Source organism: Canis lupus, chromosome 27 (genome assembly GCF_003254725.2).
Source record: "Canis lupus dingo isolate Sandy chromosome 27, ASM325472v2, whole genome shotgun sequence".
Lineage (NCBI taxonomy): Eukaryota > Metazoa > Chordata > Mammalia > Carnivora > Canidae > Canis > Canis lupus.
In genome coordinates, this window is record NC_064269.1 from 1242325 (window position 1) to 1269082 (window position 26758).

General features: G+C 58.7%; 4 protein-coding genes across 11 annotated transcripts in view; all 4 read right to left on the reverse strand.

The window, feature by feature from the left end:
• Nucleotides 1-26758, reverse strand: part of HOXC10 (homeobox C10) — a 106216-nt gene that overhangs the window by 59811 nt on the left and 19647 nt on the right. The window lies entirely within an intron of this gene.
• Nucleotides 1-26758, reverse strand: part of HOXC4 (homeobox C4) — a 59717-nt gene that overhangs the window by 23038 nt on the left and 9921 nt on the right. For 2 of the 4 annotated variants that reach the window (XM_049102910.1, XM_025458706.2), the window contains exon 1: nt 13919-14046. The exons of the other annotated variants lie outside the window; for them this stretch is intronic. The gene's annotated coding sequence lies outside the window, so the exon portion shown is untranslated. Of the gene's footprint in view, nt 1-13918; nt 14047-26758 lie in introns of those variants that run through there. 4 annotated transcript variants of the gene reach the window in all.
• HOXC6 (homeobox C6) lies at nt 932-14529 on the reverse strand. Of its 5 annotated transcripts, none has more exons than XM_049102911.1 (3): nt 14450-14529; nt 13919-14046; nt 932-2175 (listed from the first exon to the last, which is right to left on the reverse strand). In XM_049102911.1, the coding sequence occupies exons 1-3, from the start codon at nt 14524-14526 to the stop codon at nt 1868-1870; spliced, it is 513 nt and encodes a 170-aa protein (XP_048958868.1). In that variant the 5' UTR covers nt 14527-14529; the 3' UTR covers nt 932-1867. The 5 variants fall into 5 exon arrangements, with proteins under 5 accessions (XP_048958868.1, XP_025314496.1, XP_025314497.1 ...); XM_025458711.3 differs by lacking the exon at nt 14450-14529 and adding an exon at nt 2917-3262; XM_025458712.3 differs by lacking the exons at nt 13919-14046; nt 14450-14529 and adding exons at nt 2917-3262; nt 11972-12152.
• HOXC8 (homeobox C8) lies at nt 19763-22110 on the reverse strand. Its single transcript, XM_025458716.3, has 2 exons — nt 21619-22110; nt 19763-20199 (listed from the first exon to the last, which is right to left on the reverse strand). The coding sequence occupies exons 1-2, from the start codon at nt 22052-22054 to the stop codon at nt 19907-19909; spliced, it is 729 nt and encodes a 242-aa protein (XP_025314501.1). The 5' UTR covers nt 22055-22110; the 3' UTR covers nt 19763-19906.

Below are 26758 nucleotides of genomic sequence, written 5' to 3' on the forward strand. Positions count from 1 at the left end.
CCCCTAGCCCCACGTCTCAGTCTTTCCTGCCTGCCTCTCCCCAGGAAATCCCCGCCCCTGCCCGGAGAAGCCCCCTCCTGCCCCCCCGCCGGCGGAGGCGCTGGAGGGGGCGCTGGCGGGGATCTGGAAGGTCTGGAAAACTCTGGCGGATTGTTTCCCTGCGGGAGAGCCCCTCCTCGCTCCCCCCGGCCCACTCGGGTTTCTCCGGCTGGGCCGAAGGAGACCAGGCCCGAGCTGGGCGAGGTCGGGGTCCGGCTGCGCCCCCGCCGCCGGGCCGGGGAGGCTGGGGAGGCGGAGGAGCGAGGGGCCCGACCCGGGCCGGGCCCTGGGAAGGAGGGATTTTGTCCCAGGCCTGCCAGGCGCCCCAGCGCAGGCTCAGTTTCCAGGCTTTCTCTCCCGACATGTCCCCGCGTCGCTCGGGCCGCGCCGAAGGGCTCGGAGCCGCGCTCTTCCCGGCCCTCGGCTCCCGCCGCCTCCGCCACGGCTCGCAACAGTCGGCCTGGCGCGGGCCGGGGGCTGCTCGCCGCGGGGCGCGGGCCCGAGCGGGTTCCCTCCTGGCCCTGGGGGCGCGGGGCTCACCCGCCCAGGACCCCAGGCCTCCCCGGGCAGGAAGGAAGGCCTGTGCCGGGCTGCAGACCCAGGCGAGCAGCCCAGGCCTCCCCCACCCCCAGCGAGATCCTTTGCGGCCTTTTTTGCGGGGTGAGTGCGCTGCTCCGCGGGGAAGCCCCCCAGCGCGTCCCCGAGCCCGGGGAGGCCCGGCCTGCGCCCCTGCGCCCCTGCGCCCCTGCAGGCCTGCGCCCCCGCCGCCTCCCGGGAGAGGCGAGCGCAGGGGGCTGGGGGCCTGCAGGCGGCGGCGGCGGACGCGGAGCCTGCTCCAACTTTCGCCCCGGGCCGGCGCACGAGCGAATTAACAGAAATCCCCGATATCCACTTTTAAAAATAATATCAGTTTTATTAAATATTCGAGAACGGATCCAGAGGTCGGATTTATACAGGAGGGTAACACGAGGGGATTTTTTTTTTAATTTATTTCTTTTTTCTCCTACCGGCTAAACAAACGTCATTCACTTTTTTTTCCTCCCTTTTTGTGATTTTCCCTCTTTTTTTTTTTGTTTTGTTTTGTTTTTTTTTTTGTTTTGTTTTCCCCCTTTTAGGATGGGCTTGGAACACGGAACGGTGCTAAACATAAATATAAATACAGAGACCACAAATACAGCTAAAAATATTCACACAGAAACGGTCACAGTTTGTAATATGCCATAATGACCCCCCCAGGATTCTTTAAATACAATTTGCCTGGGCCGGGCACTTGCTGGGGCAGAGGGGCCGGGCAGGGGCTGCGGGGAGGCCCTGGGGGTTGCTGCGGGGCCACGACGCGCCCTCCTTGGGCCTCCCGGCCTTCGCGGCTGCCAGGCCGGGCCCTGAGGCCCGGGAGCGGAGGCCTTGGCCCGGGAGCTGCTCTCCGCGCAGGGGCGGGGGTGGGGGCGCCGAGGGGGTGGGGGGCCGAGTCCTCGTTTGGAGGGCCATCTGTGGAGTGTGAAGCGAGGTTCAGGGACGAGCCCCCAAGGCCTGGGCGGGGGGAAGGGGCCTGCAGACGAGCCGAGAACGAGCTAGCGAGGGAGCAAGGAGGAGGAGGAGGAGGAGAAGGAGGAGGAGGAGGAGGCGCGTGGTCAAAGAGTTTGTGCGGCGAGGGAGGGGGTCCAGAGTTGACTTTCAGGTCCATATCTGAGTCCCTAATTTTGTTTTAGGGACCCCAAACACATCAATTGTGCCAGTGATAAATACAGAGTGTGTGATTAGCAGGGAATTGGAGGGGGGGGGGTTGCAGGGGAGAAGGAGGGAGAGGGGGCGGCGGGGACAGTCCTGGTCACTCTTTCTGCTTCTCCTCTTCTGTCTCTTCCCGCTTTTCCTCTTTTCCGCCCAGGCTGTCGGCCGCGGCCCCTCCGCCGCCCCCCGAGAGCGTGGACGTGAGGTTGGACTCCTTTTTCCACTTCATCCGCCGGTTCTGGAACCAGATTTTGATCTGGCGCTCGGTGAGGCAGAGCGCGTTGGCGATCTCGATGCGCCGGCGCCGCGTTAGGTAGCGGTTGAAGTGGAACTCCTTCTCCAGTTCCAGGGTCTGGTACCGCGAGTAGATCTGGCGGCCGCGCCTCCGGTCCGCTCCGTAGCCGACCCCTAGAGATCCGGGCACAGAACACACTGAGAACCGTCAGCAAGGCGTCCTCCGTGGGCGGCCGCGCCTGGCAAGGTCCTGACCCGCCCAGCGTGGCCAGCGGCTCCCGGGCCCCGGGCTCCAGCCTTCTCCCTCTTGCCCTGCCCCACCCCCACTGGGGGCACAGCCAGGGTCCCAACTCCATCCAGTCCCCCCTACGCTGGTGGGTGAGTGTCCCAAAGAAAGGGGAGGCAGGGAGGGGGGAGGCGGGGAGGGAGGGGGGGCAAGAACCAGGCAGAAAGCTGGAAGTCTAAAAACTGGGTTTGGAAAAACCCCCAACAGTGGGGAATGAGGGCCCCATTGCTCAACAACTGGGCGCCCCCACCTCCCCCAGCGCCCCAGCTCCCTGCAAACTTCTCCCCACTTCTCTGCCCCCTCCCTGCTCCTCAGCCTGACTTGGGGGGGCTCCCCCACCCCGCCCCCGCCCCTGGCCCCCTGCCCCGTCCCTGCCCCCTCGGCCTGCCTGGGAGCCCTCCAATCCGCCAGGGCCCGAGGGGGCCAGGCCCCTGCGAGCGAGCGAGCCTCAGCGAGCGGGAGGCGAGCAGAGGGGCAGAAGAGGGGGCCCTGTCTCGGCGTCGGCGAGGAGACGAGCGTGATTGTTTTTATGGGGCCATAAAAAACTCTCTCCGCCCGTTCTTCTAGGGAAGCCGGTCATAAAGCCAGTTCAGTTTATTTAATTTATATCTCGGAGCTGTAAAACTCACCACTGTGCGAATTCATTCGCTGCATCCAGGGGTAAATCTGGATACTGGCTTTCTGGTCCTGGGGCGCAGTCCTGCCCTGCTCAGAACTAAAATCCTGAGCGATTGAGGTCTGTGTGTTATGTCCTAAGGTGTTTTGTCTGCAGTTTGAGAGCATGTCTTTCTCCTGGTAAAAGGAATTAGATCCATAGTCATACGGCCCCCGGCTGGAACTGAACACGACATTCTCCTGTGGCGAATAAAAGGGAGTCGAGTAGATCCGGTTCTGGGCAACGGCTGCTCCATAGGTCGAGAAATGCCTCACTGGATCATAGGCGGTGGAATTGAGGGCGACGTTGGGGAGGACGTCCTGGCCCCCGGCGAGGTGGCAGGATAAGGAAGGGTTAGTGAAGTAGGAATTCATCCCTTTGCCTTTACCTGGTCGGGCTATGATTTCTTTAATATTTATTTCTGTCTCCAGTTTGTACTCGGAACTAGATGGTTATAGGGACGGCTCCAATCCAGGACAGACAAAATGACAAAGTCAGCTGACCCCCTTCCAGCCAATCGCAAGCCAGATGTCAAGAAGGGGGAAAAAAATCGCTTCTGCTTCTGTTGATTCCCTAGTTGAGACTAAGTGTGTGCTTTGAAAGTAAGACTTGGATTTCTTTTTAAAAAACATATATGTTAGGGAACTGATCTGGAGGTGAAGGACGGTAAGCAGGCATCAGCAGGGCCTTGGGGCCCGAGGAAGAAGAGCTGCACTGCTGGGAGATCTCTCAGTCCCAGCTAACTTTGCTGTGCTGTGGCCAGAGCCAGGTCTGGAGAAATCCCTCTATTTCCAATCTGATTTCATCTTTTCTATCTCCCCCACCCCTTCTAAAATTATGTCCTGATTTCTCCATGGGAAGAGCCCCTTCCCAGCTCAGGGGAAATCCCCAGAAATCCTACAGGAAATCCTAGCTTGACCCTCCATGGAGTGAGTTCTCATCACTAGATCAGTATTTTTCCCCCCAATAATTAAAAAAAAATCAAAAGTACACAGAAACTGCACAAAACGTGGTGCTCAGAGGAAGGAGAGCGTGGCTGACAGTCTGAGGTGTCAGGGGGGATATGGGGAGCAAGCAGGTCTGAGGGGGAATGATGAGACCTCAGGGTACAGTGGCAGAGCTGAAGGGGGCAGAGGGGCCATGTATTTGCTCCCTCTTCCTCTTAGCCCCCTTCTGCCCCTCAGAACACCCTTTTTGGGGGAAACCCTTGCAGCATTTCTGCCAAAAAGGGAACATGTATAAAAATACAATAGGAAAGAGAGAGAAAGAAGTAAAAGGTGGGAGAGAGAGAGAGAAAGGAAGAAAGGAAGGAAGAAGAAAGAACTCTGAGAGTCTTTCTAGACACATCAACTCCTGTTTATGTTGGTGAGAATTTATGATTTGGAGCCAGCGAGGGCTGGTGGGGTGATTCACATAGGATCCAGGCAGAGAGGGAAGGCTGGTGGGGCTCTGAAGGGCAGTTAGCGTCCTGCAGGCTCAAGCCCCTGCACAAGGCAGGAGCCCCCAGCCAAGGGAGGCACCCCTGGACCTGAGCCCTGGGGCTGGGGAGAGTCCAGCAAGGGGCTCCTGGGGAGCTCTCGTTCCAGGGCCAGCCTCACCTGGTGCAGCCGGGCCTCCCAGCAGCCCCTACCCCCCATTTTCTCTCCACCTTGGGGCCGAGAAAAGGGAAGAGAAGGGTAGGAAAAGGCAGCTGAGTTCGAGGCTCTGAGGCAGTGGGCGGACTGAAGCTGCGGAAGGTGTGCAGATGGGGTTTTTCTCCTGATTAACCCAAACTTGATTTGATATCGGGACATAGGCTGAGAATGCTCTGAGTTGACAAAGAGGGGGCGGTGGGGCTAGCGACGGGAGCAGGGCAAGCTCATATTTTCTCTTCACCATTTTGGGGGGGGGGCTGGCTATAACAAGAACCCGGATGTCGCCGGATTTTATGATCTTTTCCTTCTGTGTAACAAAGCGGAGTAATCAATGGGTAGCAATAAAGCCATAAACGGGACTACGCTGGGAAAAAACTCGTTTATTCATCTTCTGTAACGTTAAGGTTTCCCTGGAGTGTCGCTAGGGGGGAAAAATAAAGTTTCGAACCCAAAAGCAGACAGTGTGTAGGAGCTGGTGGAGACAACATGTTAGCTAATACATGAACCTCGTTAGGGGATTGAAGAGTCTTCCTGCCGGACAATTTGTGTTGGCTTTTAAAAGTGCAGCCCCAATCCTTCAGAAAGGAGGGGAAATTGTTGGTATTTAAGAGGGTGGGGGGAAAGACCCCTGTAATTATCAAGGTTCCCCCTCTTTGGACCATACTTTCTTCTGCTCAAGGAGATAAAAGTGAAAGGGTAGAGGAGGGTTCCAAGTTAAGAAAGAAATTTTGAGATGAGTTGTCTCGTTTGGGGGTGACATGGCAGGTACATAAACACAGACACCAGCGTGACTTGCTTTTTGCTCTAGAATCCAGCTGTCTTCGAATTCATGGCATGCCTGGACAGAGGCTTTCAACAGCTGGCTGGGGCTCCAGGCCCCCTGGAGGGCAAGAGGTAGAGCGAGAAATAACTGGGGGGGAGAGGGGGCGAGACCCAGGGGGCTGAGCTAAGAAACAGGTCGGCGCACCCCTGGACCCTGGACACAAGTAGCCGCTCTGAGTCCCCAGCCTCTTCTCTGCCCTAAGGGTAGCAGAGTAACACGTAGAGCAGGCCGGAAGAGAGAGTAAATTCCCTCCATCCCCCCCCCCCATTTCAGAGAGATTGCTACAGGGATAAATCATGTCAGTGATATTTCCTTCAAGATATTAAATTGTTGCAATGTACAACAAATTGAATGATGGAAGATAGGATGTCTTAATGAGGTTTCACTTTCAGTGAGTGTTGATTTTCTATGTATTTTTAAAATCTCTTTCGTGGGGGGTGGGGGAAGGAAGGACCCTGGGAGAAAGAAGGGGCTTCTGGGGAAGCATGTGCTGCAGCTCCCCAGCAAGGATGCCTGGGTTTCCTTGAGCCCCTCCTAAACAAAGTCTGGAGGGGCAAGGGGCCCCCAAAGTTGGGGATAGTCTCCTTTGGGGCCTAAAAGTAGTGGGCGCGGGGGTGGGCGACCTGAGGAGCAGAATGTAAGTCTCAGCCCCGGAAAGTTAAGTGTTTTATTACGTCCCTAAACAGAGGGCAGAGACTGAAAGGTCTCGCCGATTTATAATGAACAGAAACCAGCTGCTGGGGGAAAGAGGCAGAAATGCTGGAAGGGGGAGAGAAGAGGAAGCAGAAATACAAATAAATTCCCCCACTACTTAAAGATTTTCGGCAAAATTAATTCCCAACATACTCTTCCCCCATCACCTTCCATCCTGAGAAAAGGAGCCTCCTTCTTTCAGTCTGGTCTTTAATTATGCAGCTGAAATTTGCTGGAAGGATTCGCTCCAAGGGGGGAGAGCAGGTCAGATGAACCCGATCTTCCCTCCATTGGATTATATTTTCCTTTTCTCATTTTATGTTAATTTTATCTTTTTGGCGAAAGAACGGCTGTCTATGGGGGGATAGCTGGGACTTGGGTTTTTCTAAATATATTTATATTTTCCTGTTAAATTTGTCTGAAAACAATTATGGAAACTCATCAGCAGAAGCAAGAACAGATGTTTTATTAAAACTGCAGTTGAGCTCTGTAAATATGCACAAGTTCTGGGAAGGGGGGGACTTGTTCTTTGTTTCTATAAAACAAGCCTAGAGCAATCAGAGAACACCCCCATCAGGCCCGCAGGTCTCCGAGTTGCTCTGCCCCTTGGGCCTCCGGAATCAGGCATTCCGAGGGGGTTTGGCGGCAGAGCAGATTTTCGCTTTCGGAGCTGTAATTAGTGGATTCGAAAACAGAATTCAAAAAACACAGAAGAGGAATAAAGGGGGAAAGTTGCCGCTCGCTGCTCCAGTCCCCCCATCTCCTCAGCCCCAAACACATGCTTCTCATGAGCGCTAATTACAGGAGTGGAACTTGCTGCAGGCGCCACGGGCCTGCTTGGGGGGCAGTCACTGGCCTGGAGTCCCCAAGGCTAAGGGGTGCTTTGGAGGCTGCGCACTCGAAGGTCTCGCAGAATGAGTCAAGCGCTCCTACCCCAGCCTTAACCTGCTCCAGGGCAGGGGCTGGGGGCCTGTGTAGCTCTGAACGGGGGAGCGGGTGGGTGTGCCTGGACTCTGGCTGGGAAGGGGTTCGTGGGCAGGCCTCACCTTGCCTGCCTTTCCTCTCCACCCTGCCCTGGGAAACATAGTACTTTCTTGAGGAAGGGGATCTGCAGCGAGGAGGAGGAGATCTGGAATTTTTGCTGGGGGACAGTCTTTTCCAGAGGTCCTGGCTAGTGGGTGTTTTGCTAGTCTTCTCTCTTTCCCTAGATCCCCCAACTCTGCGCAGATGTCTGTGACTCACCCAGCCTTGCACACAGATACACACACTCCACTCCTGCCTGCCGGCGCCACCAACCACAGCTCGGCGCCTCCGGAGGCTGCTCAAGGACCTGGACACCGGAGCCGCAGGACTCGGCGCTCTCGGCCTGGGCGCTTGGCTGCCTGGAAGCCACAGCAGCCGCCTGACTCACCCCTGCCAATTCTTGATTTTGAGAGCAGGGGAAGGGCGGTTGCCCAACCAGCACCCTTTGCGCCACTGGGCAGGGGCTGAAATCCCTCTTGCGGAGAAAGCCCAGTTTCAATAATTGTTCAGCTCACCTTACAGTCGCACTGTTTGGTTAAGGCTTTGCTGTTCTAGAGCTATTGCTCGGGTGGCCCGACTGGCTTATGAGTAGACACCTTTTTAACTTAAAAAATTAAAAAACTAAATCCTACTCCAAATGCCCAGTGATTTGTGTAGGAGTTCCTTTGATCTCCATAGAACCCGGAGTTAAAGGAGTGCAAGGAGAGTCTCCAAGTCCGCCAGAGAACCTGAATGCGGGGAACTGGGTCTGCTTGGGGACACCAAAGCATAGCTCACCTCCAGCTTCTCACAGGAAGGGTGGGGGACGCCTCCCCACACACACACACTGCATTCCAAAACAGAATGTTTCTCCTAAGTCTCAAAGTTCAGGCTTGGAGGCGCTTGCAGAAAGGTGAAATCTGACACATCCAACCCGGAAATGCATCCCATTTGGGGGTGCTGATATTCCGGGGACAAGGCCCAGGCTGGCCAGCTGAATGGAGTTGGGGGTCAGCAGGGAGGGGCGAAGGGGGATGAGGCCAGATGGGGCACATCAGGCGCCTGAGAACTAACTGCCCCAAACACCTTTCAGGCCTGGGCTGGCAAATTCTCTTTTGAGCCAAGAGGTTGCGAGGCTGCCCAAGCTGCTTCTGCTTTATGTGCAATTAAACAGAGAAGGAAGGTACGTGGAGAGGCTCTGCTAACTCACGTCATATTTTCTCTCCTCCTTCTCTCTTTCCAGACTTCCGCCTGACCTTTCTTTACCACCACTCCACTTGGGGCTGCTACCCTCAGCAGACACAGACTCCCACCATGGCAGTTGTTTAGCTTCTCAATTCACTTCACTAACCGGAGCTTGAAAAGTAAAGCAGACCCCAAGCGTCTCTGTACCATCCCACTCAGCCCTGAGCGCCTCTGGGCTCCCTTTGGAAGAAGTCTTTTCTGGCTTTGGGGGGCCTGGTCCCCACGCACCCCATCTCTGTCCCAAGGAAGAGAGGGCACGCCAGAGAGCCTTCGGACACGCGGTACCTTATCCCCACTGGGAATGGGGAGGGAACTCAGATGCTGAGTGACATTTCAGGGAGGAGAAGCAAGTGGCCCTGGTTGGCCAAGGAGGAAAAATGAAGAACGAGGAGAATAATATTTAGAATATTTCTGGCCCCCAGAATGGGGCCAAAGGACCCCCAACTTCCTGGCTTTTCTTACAGCCCTCCACATAAGCACTGTGGACCCACTTTGGAGGTTTATGAGAATTGTAAAATTCAGGAGCACAGCATTTATGACGTCACAGTGAGTTGTCATGAGGAAATTGTAAATGTCATAGAAGTTATATACAGGAGGAGTTCTGTGGGGGGGAGGGTGCCCTGCCACTCCGCACTTCTTTTCCTTTCCCCCATTATCCCCCCTGGCCTAAGTTCTCCCACTTGCAAATAAAATGTTATTATGCTCTGGAACAATAAGCCAACAGTGAAACATCGTCCTCATTTCCCTATAAATAATTTTATCCTTTATTGTTTGGGGATCTGAGAGAACCATTTAATCTGCGCTGGCGAAAAGAGAGAGAGAGAGATGGGGAGGGGGGAATTAATTTCAGAAACGAGAATATTACTTACTTCGATGATACTCTTTTAGATTTGATAGCCGGGAGCAAAATTAGAGGCGAACAGCGGCCTCTCCGACTCTACACCTGGCGGGCCTGGAGATTTATAGGATCTTTAGCGAAGGGGCAATTTAATTTTGTAGGATTTGCTTAAATTCACTGCTATTTTGGGGGGCCGAGGAGAAGGGAGGGTGCGGGGGGGGGGAACGACATGCTTTATCTAGTTTTATGAATCTGCCACCATTACCCTGATTTAAAACCCAACAACCTGTGTCTCAGAAAACTCCTGCAGAAAGGCGTGGAGGAGTTGGGGCGAGGGGGCCTCGGCTTCGACTGTGGCCCCCTCGGCCAGGCAGTTGCCAGGGGGAAGGAAGAAAAGCCCGGGGCGAGGGGAAGGCGGCTCGGAGTCTCTCCAGCACCAGGACACCCGGAGGTTTATGGTGTCCCCATAATTCCCCACCCCTATAAACAGCTGCCCTGTTCCAGGACGCTGGCGCTTCCTCCCCCGGGGAAGGGAGAGCGAGGGCGGAGGCGGCGGAGCAGGGTGCCGGGAAGGGGAGGGAGCTCGGGCAGCGCCGCACTTTGTTCTCCTGGGTGAGTTTGCTGGTTTGGCGGGTTTCCGACGCAGGGTGGCAGCAGACAAAACAAGTAAACAACCCACAGACACAATAAACAGGGGGCGGCCGCCACCGAGCCGGAGGCCGCGGGCCGCCGAGGGGCACCGCCCGGGGCCAGCTCACCCCAGCACCCCGGAGGCCGCCCCCAGGCCCGGCGGGCCGAGGTCGAAGGGGCCTGGAGCGACCTGGCGGCCCAGGCAGTGCTGCAGCCGCACCGGCCGGCCCGGCCCGCGTCCCCTCACCGCTCTGCTCCGACGGTACCGGGCCCTGCGCCCCACCGGCGGCGGGAGAGGCCCGGGGGAGGCTGGAGCCCGGCCGCCCCGCCAGCCACCCCGGCCGCAGCCTCCTCCCCGGCCGCTTGCGACGCGGGACAACTGAAACAGGCGCCACCAGTCCCCAGATCCGGGGCTCTGGGGACGCCTAGAGGGCCCCTCAGCGGCCCCCACAGTCACGCAGGCGAACCTGGGGTGCGGAGTGGGAGCCAGACCTTCTCCGCACCCCTGCCCCTTCTGTCTCGCCTTCTGCACCAGCCTCTCCAAGCGGCTGCCTCGGCCTCGGCCCAGAGGCCACCTTCCTGACCACTCAGATCCCCTTCACTGTCCCAGCCACATTCGAGCGCCAGGGCCTAGCCAGCCGCGCAGAACTGCGCAGAGACCCACCTCACCCACAGAGTTCCCCACAAAACTCACTGGCAACACAACAGGGCTCCCCTGGTAAACGGCCTCTGAGCTGGGGAAGTTTGGGGTTTGGGTTGGGGGGTGGGTGGAGAGAAAGCAGAAGGGATTCACTATTGCCCCAGCCCAGCTGCTTGGACAGTGAAGGCAAGAAGGTCCGAGAAAGCCTTCGTGGCATCCGTTGGTTCCTGCAACCCGCATACTCCGATTCCAGCACACACGCGCGCGCACACACACACGTTTCCAGGAGAGCGTGCCCAGAGAGGGTCTGCTGGGTGCACCCACTGCCTCCCTGAGCCCAATCCCAACTAACAAAATTTTGCATGCACATAAAACGGTGTTTGAGCGAGGACAAGCATGGTGCTATACAATTAACCACCGAGGAAATATGAGTCTGTATATATTCACGCATAAGTCGGAGTCTGTACATTTGAGCCCGGACATAATAAGTGTATAAAGCTACGAAGCCTGGTTTTGGAACACAACAGCCACCCCAACCAGGCCGCCTTCTCCAAACAAGGGTGCATTCTTTGTAGGGATCACAACTGTCAGACCAGGGAGAGAAAGGGTCTGCTCTGCCCGTTTGCCCTTCGCTTAGGAACTGGCGCGTGGACTGCAGCCCGTGGCAGGGCTGACAAAGCCTTCAAGGGGCAGGCCTGAGGTGCCCAAAGAGTGGACTCCGAGGGGAAACGCCGGGGGCCCTGGGCTCCAGGGAGCGTCGCCAGAACGTGACCCACAGATTCAGTGCTTCTGGCCAGCTTTAGTCCTGGGCGTGCAGAGTCCTCCGGCCAGATTCTATTCTCAGCGGCCCTGGCTATTATTAGATACTCACACCAGGGCTTTCCTGCACTAACGACCACGTTTACAGGGAATCTGGCCTACGAGGAGGCTGGCGGGTGCCACTGATGGCCTCTCTTGTGCTCCTGTGTGAGCACCAGAGTGGGGGAGAAGGAAGGAAAAGAAAATCGAAAGTAAGGAGGGAAGGAAGGGGCTGGCGTTCAGGGCTGGATTTATCCCCTGGCCGGACTAGAAAACTGCTGCCAGGCTTTCTCTGCGTCCCTCTGCCTCGTGAGGAGGATCTTGGGGGGTGAAGGACATGGGGGACCGCAGGACCCTAGCCAGGAAGGGACAGAAGATCAATCGAGAAAAATATTATGCAAGGACACCTCAGGATGATGCCGTTAACCCGTCACCCATGAACCCTAGCACCCTGAAATCTGGCCGGCAGCCGCCTCTTTAGCTGCCTGTGGGCCCAGATCAATACCCCAGCCTTAGCCAGGCCCACCCCTCCAAAGGGAGGGGGCTCCTCTACTATCCCAGGTGAATCCCCACTGTCCTGAGTGGCCTTCCGAACTGTTTTCCCGAGAGGGGGGGTGTGAACAAAGGAGGCTCGTGGCCCCCCCACCCAGTCGGGCCGGCCATCTGCAGGGGTGGGGGGTGGGGGGCAGACAAAATACAGGCGAAAGAGAGAAATAGAGGCCTCACCGGTCGGCGGTTCCCACACTACGCCAGGAGAGAGGCTCCCACGTCCAGGCCTCCGCGTGGGGTGGGGGCCTCCTCGGGCCCCCGCCCGCCCCCTGCCCTGCGCGGGGCCCCGGGGCCGCGTGGCTGCCGGGCGGCCGGCCTGGGCGCGGAGCGGCGGAGCGCGCGGCAGCCGAGCAGGCGGCTGGGCCCATTTGGGGAAAGCCAAGCGCTTTTCTCGATCGTAAACAAGGAACGAAATTAGCCCCTCGGCAGACGCCTCTGCCGACACACAAGTCCTCGTGGGGGGGGAGTGGAAGGGGGAGAGAAAATGCCATTTCTTCCCCCGAGAGAATACCTCGGAGGCCTTTATGTCGGATGCGAGACGGGACTTTTGGGGGGGCAGGGGAGGAGGGAAGGGGCTGCGGGGGAGGGGAGGGGAGGGGAGAGTCCCCGTCCCCTCGGACCCCGAGGGCTTTGATTTGAATGCAGTCGGATCGTGTTTTTAAGAATTTGATAAAAACAGGTTCCCTCTCCCAGCGCCGACCCCCGGGGCGACGGGTCAGGGTTGAAACAGGAAATCGAGGAGCGCTCCCCTCCCCCACGCGGCTCGGCGGAGGAGCGCGGCCGCCCCGGAGGACCGCGGCGGGGGCAGCGCCCGGCCCGCGACCCTGGGCGCCCGGGGCACGCGCGCCCCCCCGCCCCCGGCTCGGGGCGTGTCCGCCCGGGCGTGGAAGCGGTTGCGCGTGCGGCGCCCTTTGCGAACGGAAGCTCACCCGCACGGGGGGCGGCCTCGGACCCAGGCCAGGGAGCAGGGCGGGGTCATCTATCACGCGGCTACACAGTCAGGGCCACGTACATTTGGAAGAAATTAAGCCACTGTGTTATGAAACCATATGTGTCGGGTTAAGACCATACAACACGCCATTAGCACCAATTATTAGGAAGATCCCGAGCGCCCGGGACCCTCCGGGCCGCCCCGTTCTGACGTCCCCGCCCCTCGGGCCAGGCAGCGCCTGGGGTGCTCCCTGCCTCGGCTCGCCAGCGAGGCCCGGGCCTGCCCGCAGCCAGCGGGGCCTGCCCAGGCGGGTCCCCGTCCCCGTCCCCGTCCCGTGCCCCGGTGGGCACCGCGGGCAGGGCGGCGGCGGCTGGGGTGGGGGGCGCTGCGCCGGGCGGAGAAGGCGCGTCGGCCCCGCTCTCCCAGCACAAGATGGCTTTGGAGCCCCGCGGCCCCCGCCCCCGCCGCAGTGCAGGCCACCTCCCTGCCTTCCGCCCGCTCCGGGGGGGCGGGGGGCGGGAGCCGGGGCGGGCAGGCGCACCCTCCTCCGCTGACGCGCACCAGCCAACGGCCTCCCCCCTAATTGCCAATTAACAGGCCCCGCCGCCCGCCTCGCTGCGCGCTCTTCCTGCTCCGCCGCCCGCTCCGGGCCCGCACTGCGCATGTGTGAGCTCGGCCGCCGCGCTCTCCGGGAGGGAGGGGGCCGCGGGCCCCGCGGGGGCCGTGCGAAGTTTGTTTGGGGCTGGGGGGGCCGGCTTTGCTCGGGGGGCCATGGTTAGGGCCTACAGTGCTCGCTCGGGCCCTGCAGCCTGAGCTTCCGGGCCCCTCCGTCCCGGTCCCATTAGCCGGGAGGCCGCGGGTCCCTCCTAGGTAAGGACGGGGTGGGCACCACGCAGCGGGTCGGCGCCCTAGACCCCGGCCTTGAGCCCCTCGGGCGCGGGCCTTGAGCCCCCCGACCCCAGCTGGGGCGCACGGTGACATCAGGACACCGGCTGGCAGCCCGGCCCCCACCCCCCACCCCACCCCACCCCACCCCACCCCCACTTTTCCTCCCCTTGCTGGCCCGCACGCCCCCCTCTCGCCAGCCCCCCTCTCCTCTCTAACCGAGACGAGCCGCTGCTGTCCTTATCTCGAAACCGCCACCCAGCTACGGACCATTAGTTACATATTTGAACCAATAAGGAAACACTTACCGGGCGCTGCTGTCACTCTCCCTCTCCCTCTCTCTCTCTGCCTCTCTCTCTCTCCCACTCTCTCTGTCTCGTCTTCCCTCATTCTGTGCCGCTGCCGAGCCTGTCTCAGCTCCACACATACATAGGCACTTTATATAAATTTAAAAATTAAAAAAAAAAAGGAGAGAATAGTCCCAATGATCGAAAAGCCAAATAAAATTAAGGGGAGTTGCAAGAAGGGGGCAGGAGGGAGAGGCTGGGAGAGGGGAGGGGCGGAGGCTCTGCAGCTCGCGGCTCCACTCCTGCTCCCGCAGCCTCCTGCCCCTTGGGGGGCCCGGGCAGTCGGGAGGGAGAGAGAGGCGCCCCCAACTCCTGCCCCTTCCCCCATCCCCCTCCCCAGGTGCCCCCAGCTTCCGGCAACTCCACCTGGGAGGGAAAAAAAATTAAATGCGGGGAGAAAATAATTATTAATCAGATTAATAAAAAATAAAATAATACTGGTAATGAAGGGAGCGGCCGCGCAGGTTTCCCTGGCAATGGTTAGGCTCTTACGGGGAGGACTGTTCTGCGGAGCGCTCCGAACGGACAAACCACAATAAAAAGTTCACGTTCATGGATGGAATCCACATGACTTCTTGTGGCCAATCCAACTTGTGAGTCGATCGTAAACTTTTATTACTCAGCTGTAAATTTTCTGCAAACAACCGGGAATGCGATGCATTTGTGTAGCGTGTGCAAATGGGCGCCGCGGTCGCCATGTTTACCCAATTCTCCGGGAGAGGGAGCCCCCCGCCCCGCCCGCGCCCCCCGCGCCCCCCGCGCGCCCCGCGCGCCCCGCGCCCACTGCCACGGCCCGGCCGCCGCTCGCGCGGGAAGGGCGCGGGGGCGCCGGGGACGCGGGCCGGCTCTGGCTCTCCCGCGCGGGCCGCCCGCCTCCCTCCGCCGCGCCGAATCCTAAATATTTCCCCTAATAAGTGGGGTATCAGGGTGGGATGCGGGGGAACCCGAGCTCTGCACCGGGCGCAGGGGCGCAGGCGGGGTGCGCTCCCTCCTCCCGCCTTTTTCCTTGCAGGGGAGCTAGTCCGTCCCCGCGGGGAGCCCCGGCGGCCCCCCACTCTGCCCCCCGCTCTGCCCCGCGGGAACCGGAGGGCCGCGCCGCTGGAGGCCCCGTAGCCGGCCGCGGGCCGAGGTCTGCAGCTGCGGGGCTGGGATGCGCCCTGGGCCGCTGCGCAGGCCGGCAGGGGTGAGGGCTGCGAGCAGCCTCCACCCCCCCAAAGTGCCCATCACCCCCACGCTCCCTTCTCCGAGAAAAGGACCATTGCCCCCTCTCCAGGACCATCCCCAGCGTCAGGTCTCCTCGGCTCCTAGGTTCAGATGGCAGTTACTCCCAATCTGTCTAGAATTACAAATAAAACCAAGGCCCAGGATCTTGGTTCCTACTTCTTTCCCCCTTTCGGGTGCAAGGTGGTTTGAAGCCTTTTCTGTCTTGGCAGGTGACCCACACCCGCCTGCCGTTTTCAGAAAAATTCTGCTGCCTGGCTCACCGGGACGCACCTTGGGGAGCCCCCCCTCACAAAGAAACTTATCCTTCCCCTAATTCCGCCTTCTGTGCTAAATTCCCAGCACCAGAGATGTCCCCCACCTTTCTCCAGACCCCTGATTTTGGCGATGAGTTCAATGTAGGGAAACCCAGAATAAATCCTCCCCCCCCCCATAGAGACTATTTGCCAACAACGAGTCGCAGCTCAGCCGAGTCGCAGCCCAACACTCCCCACCAGCCCGAGATCTGAAGGCCCAAAGCTCTCCCCTGAATCCCGCACGGAGCTGGCAAGGGGACTTCCATGGCTGGGTGCCCCACCCCAACCAATAGGGGGTCCCTCATCCCCTCCCCAAACTTCCTCCCTCAGTAAGGGAAGCAGTTCCCTCCGCCGGATGCAGAGACCTAGTTTCTTTTACAAACCCACCCATAAATTTTATAACAGGTAGTTAAAAATTACGACAAGGGAGCTCTGGCCCAGCTTCTCACAATGGGCCGCTGGGAGAATGGGACAGCGCTGCGGGCTGCTCACCGGAAATTTTACTGATCGTCTGTGGCACAACCTGTCCCGAGTTCGGTCTAATTGGGGCGAGGTAACTTTCTGCGGGCGGCAGGCAGCCTGTGGGGCATCCCATCTGAGGAAGATGAGGCTGGGGGAGGCCAGTCCGCTCTCCCATCCTAGGGTCCCCCACAAAGCCCTTCAGAGCACTCACTACCTCCCTCATCCCCAGGTCCCCTGCAGGCCCGCACCTCCCTTGGCCTCTGCAATGAAGTGGGGAGGGAGATAAAATGCCGAGAACTAAAAAAAAAAAAAAAATCCAGAGAAACGAATTTGCCCCCCAACTTAATAGCTGCATTATCCCGTCTCTACGGTTGAGATTAGAATAATAAATTCAAGGCGAAATGAGCGAGATGCTTCAACTCAGCATTTTGAAAGATACTATTTTTCACAAATCACAAATAGCTTTCGGAAGCCACTTTGATTGGCTAATAAAAAAGTAAAGAATGGGAGAAAGTCCTATCTGCTGCAGCCGAATGGTCCCCATTCCGGTAATGGGACGGCGGGAGCATTTGGGAGGACGCGTTTCTAAAGAGAGCGCATCCCGCTCGCAATTAAGTTCCCCCATAAAACGGGTTTTACCTCCTTTTCTCTCCAAACGAGAAAAAAGAGGCGGTGGGCAGAAAGGGTGGGGGAGCGGGTGCTGCTGGAAGGGGCGGCGGGAGCTCTCTCGGTCTGGCCCACCCGAGGCTTCGCATCTCTAGCGATGCCGGGCGCCAGACGCACCCCGCCCTCCGACGCCGGGCTCGGGGCCACGGGCATTGCTGAGCAGGGCCAGGGATGAATGGGGCGCTGGGTGTGGGGGAAATTCGGCGAGATCCTTCGGAGCCACTTAGCGTAGGGTTCAAGCAACTTGGCTACGGCGGGGCCAGCGATGTTTATTAATAGCAATCATAATTCCACAATAAAAAATGAAACGGCCCGCGGCCGACCCTCGGAGTCTGGCAGGGATGCCCGTGGGAAGGCCTGAGGTCGGAGCCAAATGCTCTCTTCGGGCCTCCCCGGCGGGTAGCCCGTGCCTCCTGCAGCAAACGGGGCTACCTGGCTGGCGCAGAGGCTCGCAGCAGGGACCCCAGGTTTCCAAAGACCCCCCACCCCTACCCCCAGAGCCGTTCAAAGCTGTTCCCGGCTGCCTGCAGCCTAAGCTCGGAAATCCGCAGCCTCTCTCGGCCCCCATCAAGGATGCCTGACCCAATCCTGTATTCATGACCACTTTTTGAGGGAGTCAGGGACCCAGATGCAGGTGAAATTACACAAAATAAGAGTCAGCCTGGGTCTAAGTCTGGGAAAATCACTGATCAGAGGGAGAGGGAGAGATAGAGAGAGAGGAAAAGAGATCTGGCCTCAAAAATATTTCAGTCTTTGGGGAATCTGGTTTTATAGACCAGAAGATCCCATCTCCTTCCCTTTCCCCCTTCTCCTGACTGAGTCAGATGACTTGTATCTCTGGAATTTGGGATTATTTGACCAGAATCTCACTGGCATAAACAGATTTCCCTGGCTAGGACCCTCCAGGGAGGAGTGAGAGACCCCTTTGAGTCCCCTGAGTCCCTGAGGCTTCAACCCCTTATTTGAGGAGTCCAATGAAGACTCCCTTCACCCTGCTGTGGCTGGGACGGAGGGCCCGCCACTGAGCAGGCCCATCCTCCTCGCCCCCAGGCCAATGGCCCACACTACCAGGGCAGGGCAGGCTGCCCAATTGCCAAGGTGAAGCCGGGAGCCGGCTTGAAACAGCCAGGACAGAGGCTGGAGTAGATGCTGGCGGCCTGGGTGACAGTGATGGCTCTGTGCTGACGGAATCTGAATTTCAGAACATGGACCCAGGCTGCTAGGTGTACCAACTCACTCACCTTCCCCTTTCCTTTCCCCCAGGCTCAAGCTCCCTCGCCCCCCACCCTTGGCCATCTTCCCCAGCCAAGTCCTCCAGGCTGCCTTGAGCCTCACCTTCCTCCCACCCTGGTCACTGTTCTAGTGCTGGGTGCTGCGTGCTGGGTGCTGGGTGCCCAGGGTTGACCGTGAGGGACTGTGGAGCTCAGAAAGAACCCCACTGCCTCATCCTCAGCCCCTGGAAGAAAGAGGCCTGACTGTGGGAGGGACGTGGGGGCAGATTCTTTGTCTGGGCCCAGCCCAAGGCCAAGGAAGAGGAAGGTGAGCAAGTGGGGAGACGCTTTCTTCCCACTGGGATCCTGGCATCTAGATGTTTTGCCCATTTTGTTTGGAGCCAAGGTTCTCCCAAGAGCACCCGGGAGCCTGCTGCCCTTCCTCCTCCCCCTCTGCACCTCCCCCACCTTTCACCTGCCCTTCTTCCCTCCCTCCCTCCCCAGGCCTGCCCTCTCAACTCCTAGGCGCCTCCACGTGAGTTCCCCACCTCAAAGTCAGATCAGTGGCGGAGCCCTTCTCCACAGTGCTGGGGAAAGGGGATAAGGAGGGAAGGAGGAGTAGAGGATTGGGGGTGGGAGGGGGGCTTTGGAGAAAAAGCAAGTCATTCCAGCCTCAAATATTTTTTTCTCCTTTTTTTTTTTTATTATGACTCACGTATACAATACAAAGTACTTGGACCAGGAACAGGGCTGCCGGGACACAAAATCTACATTCATAGCTGGACATAAAGACGAATGACCAAAAATTATTATTATAGATATATTTTAACGTTTTTTTTTTCTTTCGAGCACATTGCATAAACAGAGAATTCAAGACAGAGTTAACTATACATTCAGTGCAATTTAGTTCTACTCTACTGGGGTTAGAAGCACAATAAAAGCGCACAGGACCGGCGGGCTAGGCAGTCTCAGTTGTTGGGTTTTTCTTAGTGAAATAAGCAGCAACAAACAACAACAAAACCGCATTACGAATACTCTCAAAGCAGGATTTCTTTCTATAGGTAGTGATAAAATACGTTGGAGGTTTCTCTCTTTTTTTTTTTGAATTTTAATTTTTTCTCTTTTTTTTCTTGCATATTAGGATTTTTTAAAATTTCTTTTTTATTTTTTTCAAGATTATTGCAGGTTCCCTTTAGGTAGTATGTTAAAGATTTATTATCAGTATTATTATTATTATCATTCGTATTCATGATTATGGTGATTTCTGAGCACTAATACTAGTACAGCTCAGAGGAAGCTGGGCCCAACAACAGAAATCAGACAGCGAAAGGGAGGAAGGCATGGGCCCGAGTGACCATGGGATGGCTAGGTAGGATTTTAGCGGCGACTGCAGGCTCCTATCTACCCTGTGGGGAGAGGGGGAGGGGAGAGACCTGCATCTCCTTCAGGTTTCCATCAGGTTTCTAGAGAAAGTCAAGGGGGGGGAGTCTTTCTAAGTGGGGGAGCCCCAGAGAGGGAGAAGGGATATTCCTTGCTATCATTTTGAAAAAATTTCTTTAAACATCTCCCTTTCCTTGCCTGCCTTCCCTCACTTTTCTTTCTTTTGCAAAGAAGGAAATCTAATACACTAATCCTAGCATAAAAACAAAGCCACAAGTCTTCTTCTGCATTTTGAGAGGGCTCCCCTCTAAAATAAATACCAGAGAAGCAGGGAGGTGGGAGTGTGGCAAGAAAGGGGTGAGAGAGGGGCAAAGAGGCCAGGTCTCAGACCTTAAAATCCAGGCAGGACTCCGAAGGGTGGGGGTAGGGACAAGTGTGTGTGTTGGGGCAAGGACTGAGACAGAGTCCGAACTTTTCGCTGTGTCTCGGTCTCCCCCCCCCCCTCAAGCCCCCAAACAAATAAAGATCGAGGGAAGTCCAAAGGTAATAAAACCAGAGCTGCAAGTATCTGACAGGTAGTTAGAGTTGTGAGTGTCATTCTATTCTCTATAAAAGCAAATGACAGTCGTAAACTTCTCAATTTATCCGCTACCATAAAACGAAACTTCAAGGGAGTTGCTAAGGGAGGGGGGGGGGATCTCTCTCTTTTTTGCTTAGTCCTTGTTTTCTTCCTTTTCCTCCTCTTCTTTCTCCTCTTCCTCGTTTCCTTCTTCCTCCACCTTCTCTTCATCTCGGGCTCCGGGCAGTTTATCCTTGTTGTTCTCCTTTTTCCACTTCATCCTTCGGTTCTGGAACCAGATCTTCACTTGTCTCTCAGTCAGTCCCAGGGCATGAGAGACTTCAATCCGGCGCTTTCGTGTCAAATAAGGATTAAAGAGAAACTCCTTTTCTAGTTCCAAGGTCTGATACCGGCTGTAAGTTTGCCTTCCGCTGCGCCGCCCCGGAGCTGGACAGAATAGAACCCCAATCTGGTTATGTCTGGGAGGGGGCTTGGCTTTCCCCTGACACTCTTTCTCCCCTAAAGTTTCCCCCCCCTTCCATGGTCTCCCCAGTTCCCCTCCCTCCCTCCTGAAGACAAGGCAGGAGCAGGGAAGCAGGCAAGGGCAGGAAAGTTTGGGGGCTTGTTTTGGTTTAGCTTTACCTTGGGAGGTGGGGTGGGGGTGGGGGCAGGGACTGGGGTCTATCAGGAAACCGGGGGATGGCAGGGGCCCGGAGGAGCACTGCAGAGTCCCCCACCCACCCCAGGCCTGCAGTCTCAGGAAACTGGCCCTTGCAGCTTTGTTTACAAGTGCAGAGTGGCATTTGGTGAGCAGGGCTGGGGACAGAGTCTGTTTCCAAAAGAAAGGAAAAAGGTCTGGGGGTGAAGAAGAGGGGCTCTGCTCACTGCCCCCTCCTCGATCTGCCTGCCTAGTGCCTTGCCAGGAAGAAAAATAATTGATCTCCTGGAATGTATCACTGCTTGGCCTGATTGCTAACTGGAGACCAGCAAATAAATCACGGGCCATCCCCGCTGGAACTTGTCGCTTTCTCGCTTCCCCTTTTACTTCGAAATTGGGCCAGGAGGGGCCACCCCTGGAGGGGCTCATGGCCTGAGCCACTCTGAAGGTGTCAGGCAAAGCCCACAAACCTTTGACTGGGGACAGCTCGGCTTGGGTCCTCTGGACCCCTGAGCCCTCTAATCTGCATGGCCCCTCTCCTCCCCTGCCCTCTCTTCTCTCCTCCCTGGCTCCCTCTCTTCTCTCCAACTGCGGGAAGTAAAGCAAAGTTGGGGTGGTGGCCTTGAGGCTAGTTGTCTGCGAGGGGGCGGTGGGTACCCCCAGAGAGCCGGGGCACCTGTCCTTGGGGGTCCTGTCACCCTGAGGTCCAGGTAGGGGAGGGAAACAGAGGTCCCCCTTGTCCCCAAGACAGCCTGGCCACTGTTGTGGGGACTGAGGCTTTCTGCCTTGTGGAGAGGCTGCTTTGCTCCAGAGGCTGATAGCCTCAGGGTGCTCGGGCCCCTGGCCAGCCGCCTCCCCAACTCCGACCTCAGAGGTGGCCAGAGGCGGGGACGGAGAGGGAGACAGGCAGACAGACAGCCGGCCCCGGAGGTGGGAGGTGGGAGGTGGGAGGTGGAGGGCAGGATCGGAAAGCCTCTGCGCCCAGCCACCACCTTCACCCCCGGCGCCCGCGGACCCCAGGCGAGCCCCGAGCCCCACCCCCAGCTGACCCTCCCCACCTCCAGAAACCCACTCGGGCCGGGGGTGGGGCCGGAGAGACCCCAAAGCCAGGAGGGGAGAGGACGAGGGCAGACAAGAAAGGAGGCGAGGGAGGGGGGGAAGACCCCGGAGCGCGGGCGACCGAGGGGGAAAGAGAAAAGGCTTCTCACCGTGGGGTCTCATCCATGGAAACATGAGGCTGGGAGACGAGTTTTGATTTAAGTGGCCTTGTCCTTCGCTACTGTTAGTGTTGGCGGAGGATTTACAGTCGGGATATTGCACCACGCTCGCCTCTTGCTGGGCCCCATAAAGGGACTGTCTGGGGAGCGCCTCGTAGCCATAGAATTTGGAGGCGTCTCCGTGGCAGCTCAGCGAGCACGGGTTCTGCTGGTAGCCCGGGCTGGAGATGCCCGAGGCGCCGTGGTGGAAGAAGTCCTGGACGTGGTGCGAGGCGTGCTGGAAGCCGGGCGCCGAGCCGCCGGGCCCGTACACGAGCGCGGGGCTGCGGCCCACGCCCTGCGGGAAGCGGCAGTCGTAGTAGGCCGGCTCCAGGGACTCGCCGCCTTTGTACTTGGAGAACAGGGGGTTGACGAAGTAGGAGCTCATGCTGGGCACATGAACCCGCCGCCCCTCCCCTGCGGCCGCCGCTCCCGCCCGGCCCGCGCCCGCGCCCCCGCGCCCCCCGCGCCCTCCGCGCCCTCCGCGCCCCGCACCGGGCTGGGCTCCGCGGGCCGCGCTGCGCTCCGGGCTCGGCGTGCAGCTCGCGCTCCCGCACTTGGCGCCTCGCTCTAACAGCCCGGGCGAATTCCTCCGGCTCCGGCGGCGGCGGCGCTTACACGCGATTCGCGTTCATCAATCCACGACATGAAGACAGGCGAGAGGGAGAGAGAGAGGGAGAGGGAGAGGAGGGAGAGCGAGCGAGAGCGAGAGCGAGAGCGAGAGGGAGAGGGAGAGGGAGAGGGAGAGGCAGAGCCGGCGGGGCTTGAGGGGTTCAGGGCTGGGGGACCGCGAGGAAGGGGAGGGGAGGGGAGGGCGCGAGGGCGGGGGTGTGGTGTGGGGGGAGCCAGCCCCGGCTCGGGCGGGGGCGGCCTCTCCAAGGTGCGCGCTCACAGCCCAAGGTGCCTCTCCCCAGCCCCCTCCCGCCTCGCCTGCCCTCGGACCCAGACACCTGAGCCCGCGGGTCAACTCAGGTTACCTCAACAGGTACGAGACCCTCCCCCTCCCCCTCCCCCTCCCCCGCCGCCGGGCGTGCCGGAGCAGGGCCCCTATCCCCAGTGATGGGCTCCCCAGGGGGTCCTCAGGTCTGGGACTCCCAAGGGGCGAGCGCAGCAGCACAGCAGCCCCCCTCCCTGCAGCCCTAAGGGGGGTCTCCTGCCCCTCCTGCCCCCACCCCTAAGACTCGGTGCCTGCCTGCTGTGGGCAGAGGAGGCGGGCGGAGGTGGGGGCGCTCACACGCCCCTTCACACACGGGCTCCTGCCTCCAAGCTTGGCCAGGGGTGCTGACAGCAAAGCAGTGGATGGGGACAGAGGACAGGGCAGCCGGCGGGTCCCCAGCCTTTGGCTGGGCTGATCCGGGCTGCTCCCCCTCGGAGACTATTCCTATCTGCAGCAGGCCTCTTACTCGTCCCCGCGTACTCTAACCCCATAGGAAATGCCAGCTGGGCCTGGAGGGGCCCCTTGGCTCCGCCGCACCCCCTGCTTCCCCAGGCAGGCTGCCCAGGCCGGGATGTGGATGGGAACTGTCAACAGACACTCTTTAAATATTTACCCACAGTTTCTCTAGGGGGTTCCTCGCCCATCCCCGAGAGACTAGGTGAATTCAAGGTAATTCTAACGGATAAAAGAACCTCAGTCCATCAACACCCTTCTCTGGCCATAAGTGTGCACGGTTATGTGGGGCTTAACACAGACAGAGGGAAAAAGGAGAAAGTGAGGGAGCTGTGAATACTACGTGTGCTGTGTGCATACGAATGAGAAAGAGGAATTAGAGAATGATTTTTTCCGGTCCTCCCCTTCCACGGTGGCTGAGGCCGTTACACACAGGGCAGTAGTGGGGCACATTCAGGATACACACGTCCTGGATGGGCTACCTTCCACCCTGAGACGGCGTCGCATGCAGACTCCCCCAACTGTCATGCATGCCTGGAAGCACCCCTCTCCCCTCACGGGCACCGTGCACCCAGGCACGCAGGGAAATAATACCTGACGGACACGCCTGCGTCTTTAGCTTTTTGCATCACGAAAAATTTTGCTGCCTATTTTCTTTCCACATCCTGGGCTTTCAGGTTTGGATGAGGAAGGAGGCTGTTAGAAAACCACATCTTTCCTTCCCCATCAGGAGCCCAGCCCTGGGGATGGATGAAGGAATGGCAGGGCAGGAAAGTATGGTGTAGAACAACACCACCCCCCTGCCCCCGCCCATGCCCAGTCCCTATATCATCTAAATAATCTCTGGGAAAATGGCCCCTGTCAGTCAAATTCACAAAGGAGATTCAAGGGTGCCTCAGCAAAAGACACTTCCAGGATCCCTTGAATTTGGAGGAACCCACCTCCACCTGACTTAGGGTCTGCCCAAACTCTGCAACGTCCAGAACTCTGGCCCTGGAGCAGCAGGAGGGGAGGGCCAGAGGAGGGCTGCGCCAGGGCTGCAGGCCTCCCTGGGGTCCAGGACAGCTGGGAGGGGGCATGTGGGGGGGGGGAGGGGGCCTCCTCCACCAGCACAGCAGGCTCCAGCCTTGCTTCCAGCCCCTGCCTTCTCTGATCCTCCTCTGCTCAGAGTACCAAGCTGAACCCGATAGGCTCTGGGCTCCCAGCATCTGGGTCACTGGGGACTGTCATAAATATTTTCCCTTCCCTGCCTGGAAAGAGGAGGCTCGGCAGGCCAGACCCGCTGTGGGGCCTGCGCCTTATCTTTTAGAGGGTGTGTGTGGGGGGGATATCTCGACATTTTATGGTCCAGCGAAAACCCTGCCACAGAGCTATTCTTACAGGCCTTTGTGTCTTGGAATGCGACTGTCCCGAGTGTGCCGCCACCACCGTCTGCTCTGAGAGCCCACCAGTCCTGAATCCCCCGGCTGGACTCGATTTCCCCCCCTCCTTTTTTTGTTTGTTTTGTTTTGGGAAGGGTGTCCCTTGCCTTTTCTTGTTTTTTTTTTTTTTTCATTTGATTCTCCTTTTCATGATTATGATTATGATTATTTTTTTTTCTTTTCCACGTGTCTGGTTGATGCGGCTCCGGGAGCTTGGAGATGGAGGAACCCCGAGCAGCCACCCTCGCCGGGGCGTCCCCGGCCTCCCCGGGCCTGCTCCGCCCTCCTCGGTACCACGGATTTCGGTTCGTCTGTCCGGGTCATCCTGCCTTCTTGTGTCAATCACGCGCGGCCTGCTCGGCGCTTATCGCCTTCCTTATCGCCTTCGCCAGCGGCGGGTTTCGACGCCCGCGCTCCCGAGCCCCTGGAGCCTGCGGCCCGAGCCGGGGCCCGTGTCCCGCCGCCACGCGCGATTTGTTTGCACCTCGCAGGTGAGAGGATGGCTTTGCTCGCAGCGGCGGGCCGGGCCGGGCCGGGCCGGGCGCGGGGCCTCCTCGGCGGCTCGCGGGCGCCGGCCTCCGATGTCAGCGCGGCCGGGCCGCCCGGGCCCCGCCGCCGCCTCTAACATTGAGCAACAGCGCCACCTCGCGTCCGCTCGCCCCCACGCAGCGCGGCCCCGCCAGGGCCCGCGGCCGGGGCGAGCAGGTCCCCGCCTTGGCCCCCAAGGTGGGAGGTCAGAGGCAGGAGTCTCCAAGCGGGCGCGCCACGGGGGGGGGGGTCCCCAGTAGGGAGCTCCCCCGGGGACCGCCGTCCTTTTAGCTTCCCAAGGTCTCCAGATAAGCCTTGTCAACGGTTTCACGCTCTTTTCTCTTTTTGTCACCCTCCCTTCCCGCATCGAGAGACGCTGTGCCAAGGAGCTGCCGCGATCTGCCCCCTACTCAGGCGCATTTCTGGGCTCGGAACACCTCAGCTCAAGCAGATGCACGCCCCGAGGCTCCCGAGGCCTCCACCCGCGGCGCGCACCCTAAACTCCTCGCTCCTCTTACCCTGCCGCTGGCTCCGCACCGCCTATTCCGCCGTCTGCAGGACTTTGGGGTGGGACTCTGACTTCTCCCGACTGTTGGCCCCCTGGTTTGTAGCCCATCCCTCTCTCTCTCCCTCTCTCTCTCTCACTCACGCACTCTCTCTCTCTCTCTCCACCTCTCTCTCCCAGCCAGTGAGGTCCTGTTCTCCGTGGGCCATAGACAAAACATTCCTATAATCCGATTTCAAAGGAAAGAGTGTCCACCTTATTTAAACCATAAAACAATTAAGCCCAGACGTCTAGCCAGCTCCGCGCTGCTGTTTTGTTCAGCCCCATTCAGAATCCAGCGTAGGGAGACAAACAGCGCCATAAAAGTGGCATTTCGGGGCTGCGGAAATGTACCTATCCGCTGCCTTCCCAAGTGGAACAACCTTTAGGGTTTTGTGATTCTGACAAAGGAGCAGAGGAGAGGTGGGAGGGAAGATTAGGGCAGGAGGGCGTTTGCTAGCCCCTCTCCCCACCCCACCCCAGCTTTCGTTTCTTTCTCGGGATGTGTGCTGTGTTGTGGTTTTAGTTCACAAATTGTAATAAATAAAAAATGGAATCCAATCCTGACCTGCAGGCCGGAGGCTGAGCTGGAACCGAACAGTGGGCTGGGGCCGGGTGGGCCTGTTCTGGATCCCACGCTCTCGCCAGGGCCCTTGGAGCCCCGAGCTCTGCGGCCCTCCTTCCTGCCCCAAGCAGGGCCGGCTTGGGCGGGCGGGCGGCTGCAGGAAGCAGGCCGCGCTGATGGACAAGGGGAGGCGACAGGGCCTTGGAGCAGGGGCGGGGTAGAAGCCCGGAAACGCCGCCTCGGAGCCTGGGCTGGGAGAAAAGCCTGAGTCCCCGCAGTCAGGAGGCAGTCAGGACCCGGGGGGGAATGGGTCCTGGAGCGGAACTGAGGCCAGGGCCCCAGGAGAGCAAAATGGCCAAGGGGGTGGGGTGTGTGAGGACCGAGAAAAGAGAATAAAGTACTGGCAAAGCACCTTGCGAAAGGGCCAAGAAAACAACTGCTTCTGGAATCAGGGAGGAGGTCTCTGCAGTGGGCAAGAGGAGAAGGTGCTTCAGCCACTGGGAAAACCAGTGTTTGCGACTTTTGACCGTCCCCCTCAAAGATCATCCCAGCAAAACGTCCCTGCCTTCCAGCCTTCCTCTAGCCCCCGAAATTGGCCTGCTGAATGGAAGGAGGGGGTAGGAGATTCAAATGATGGGGAAGGG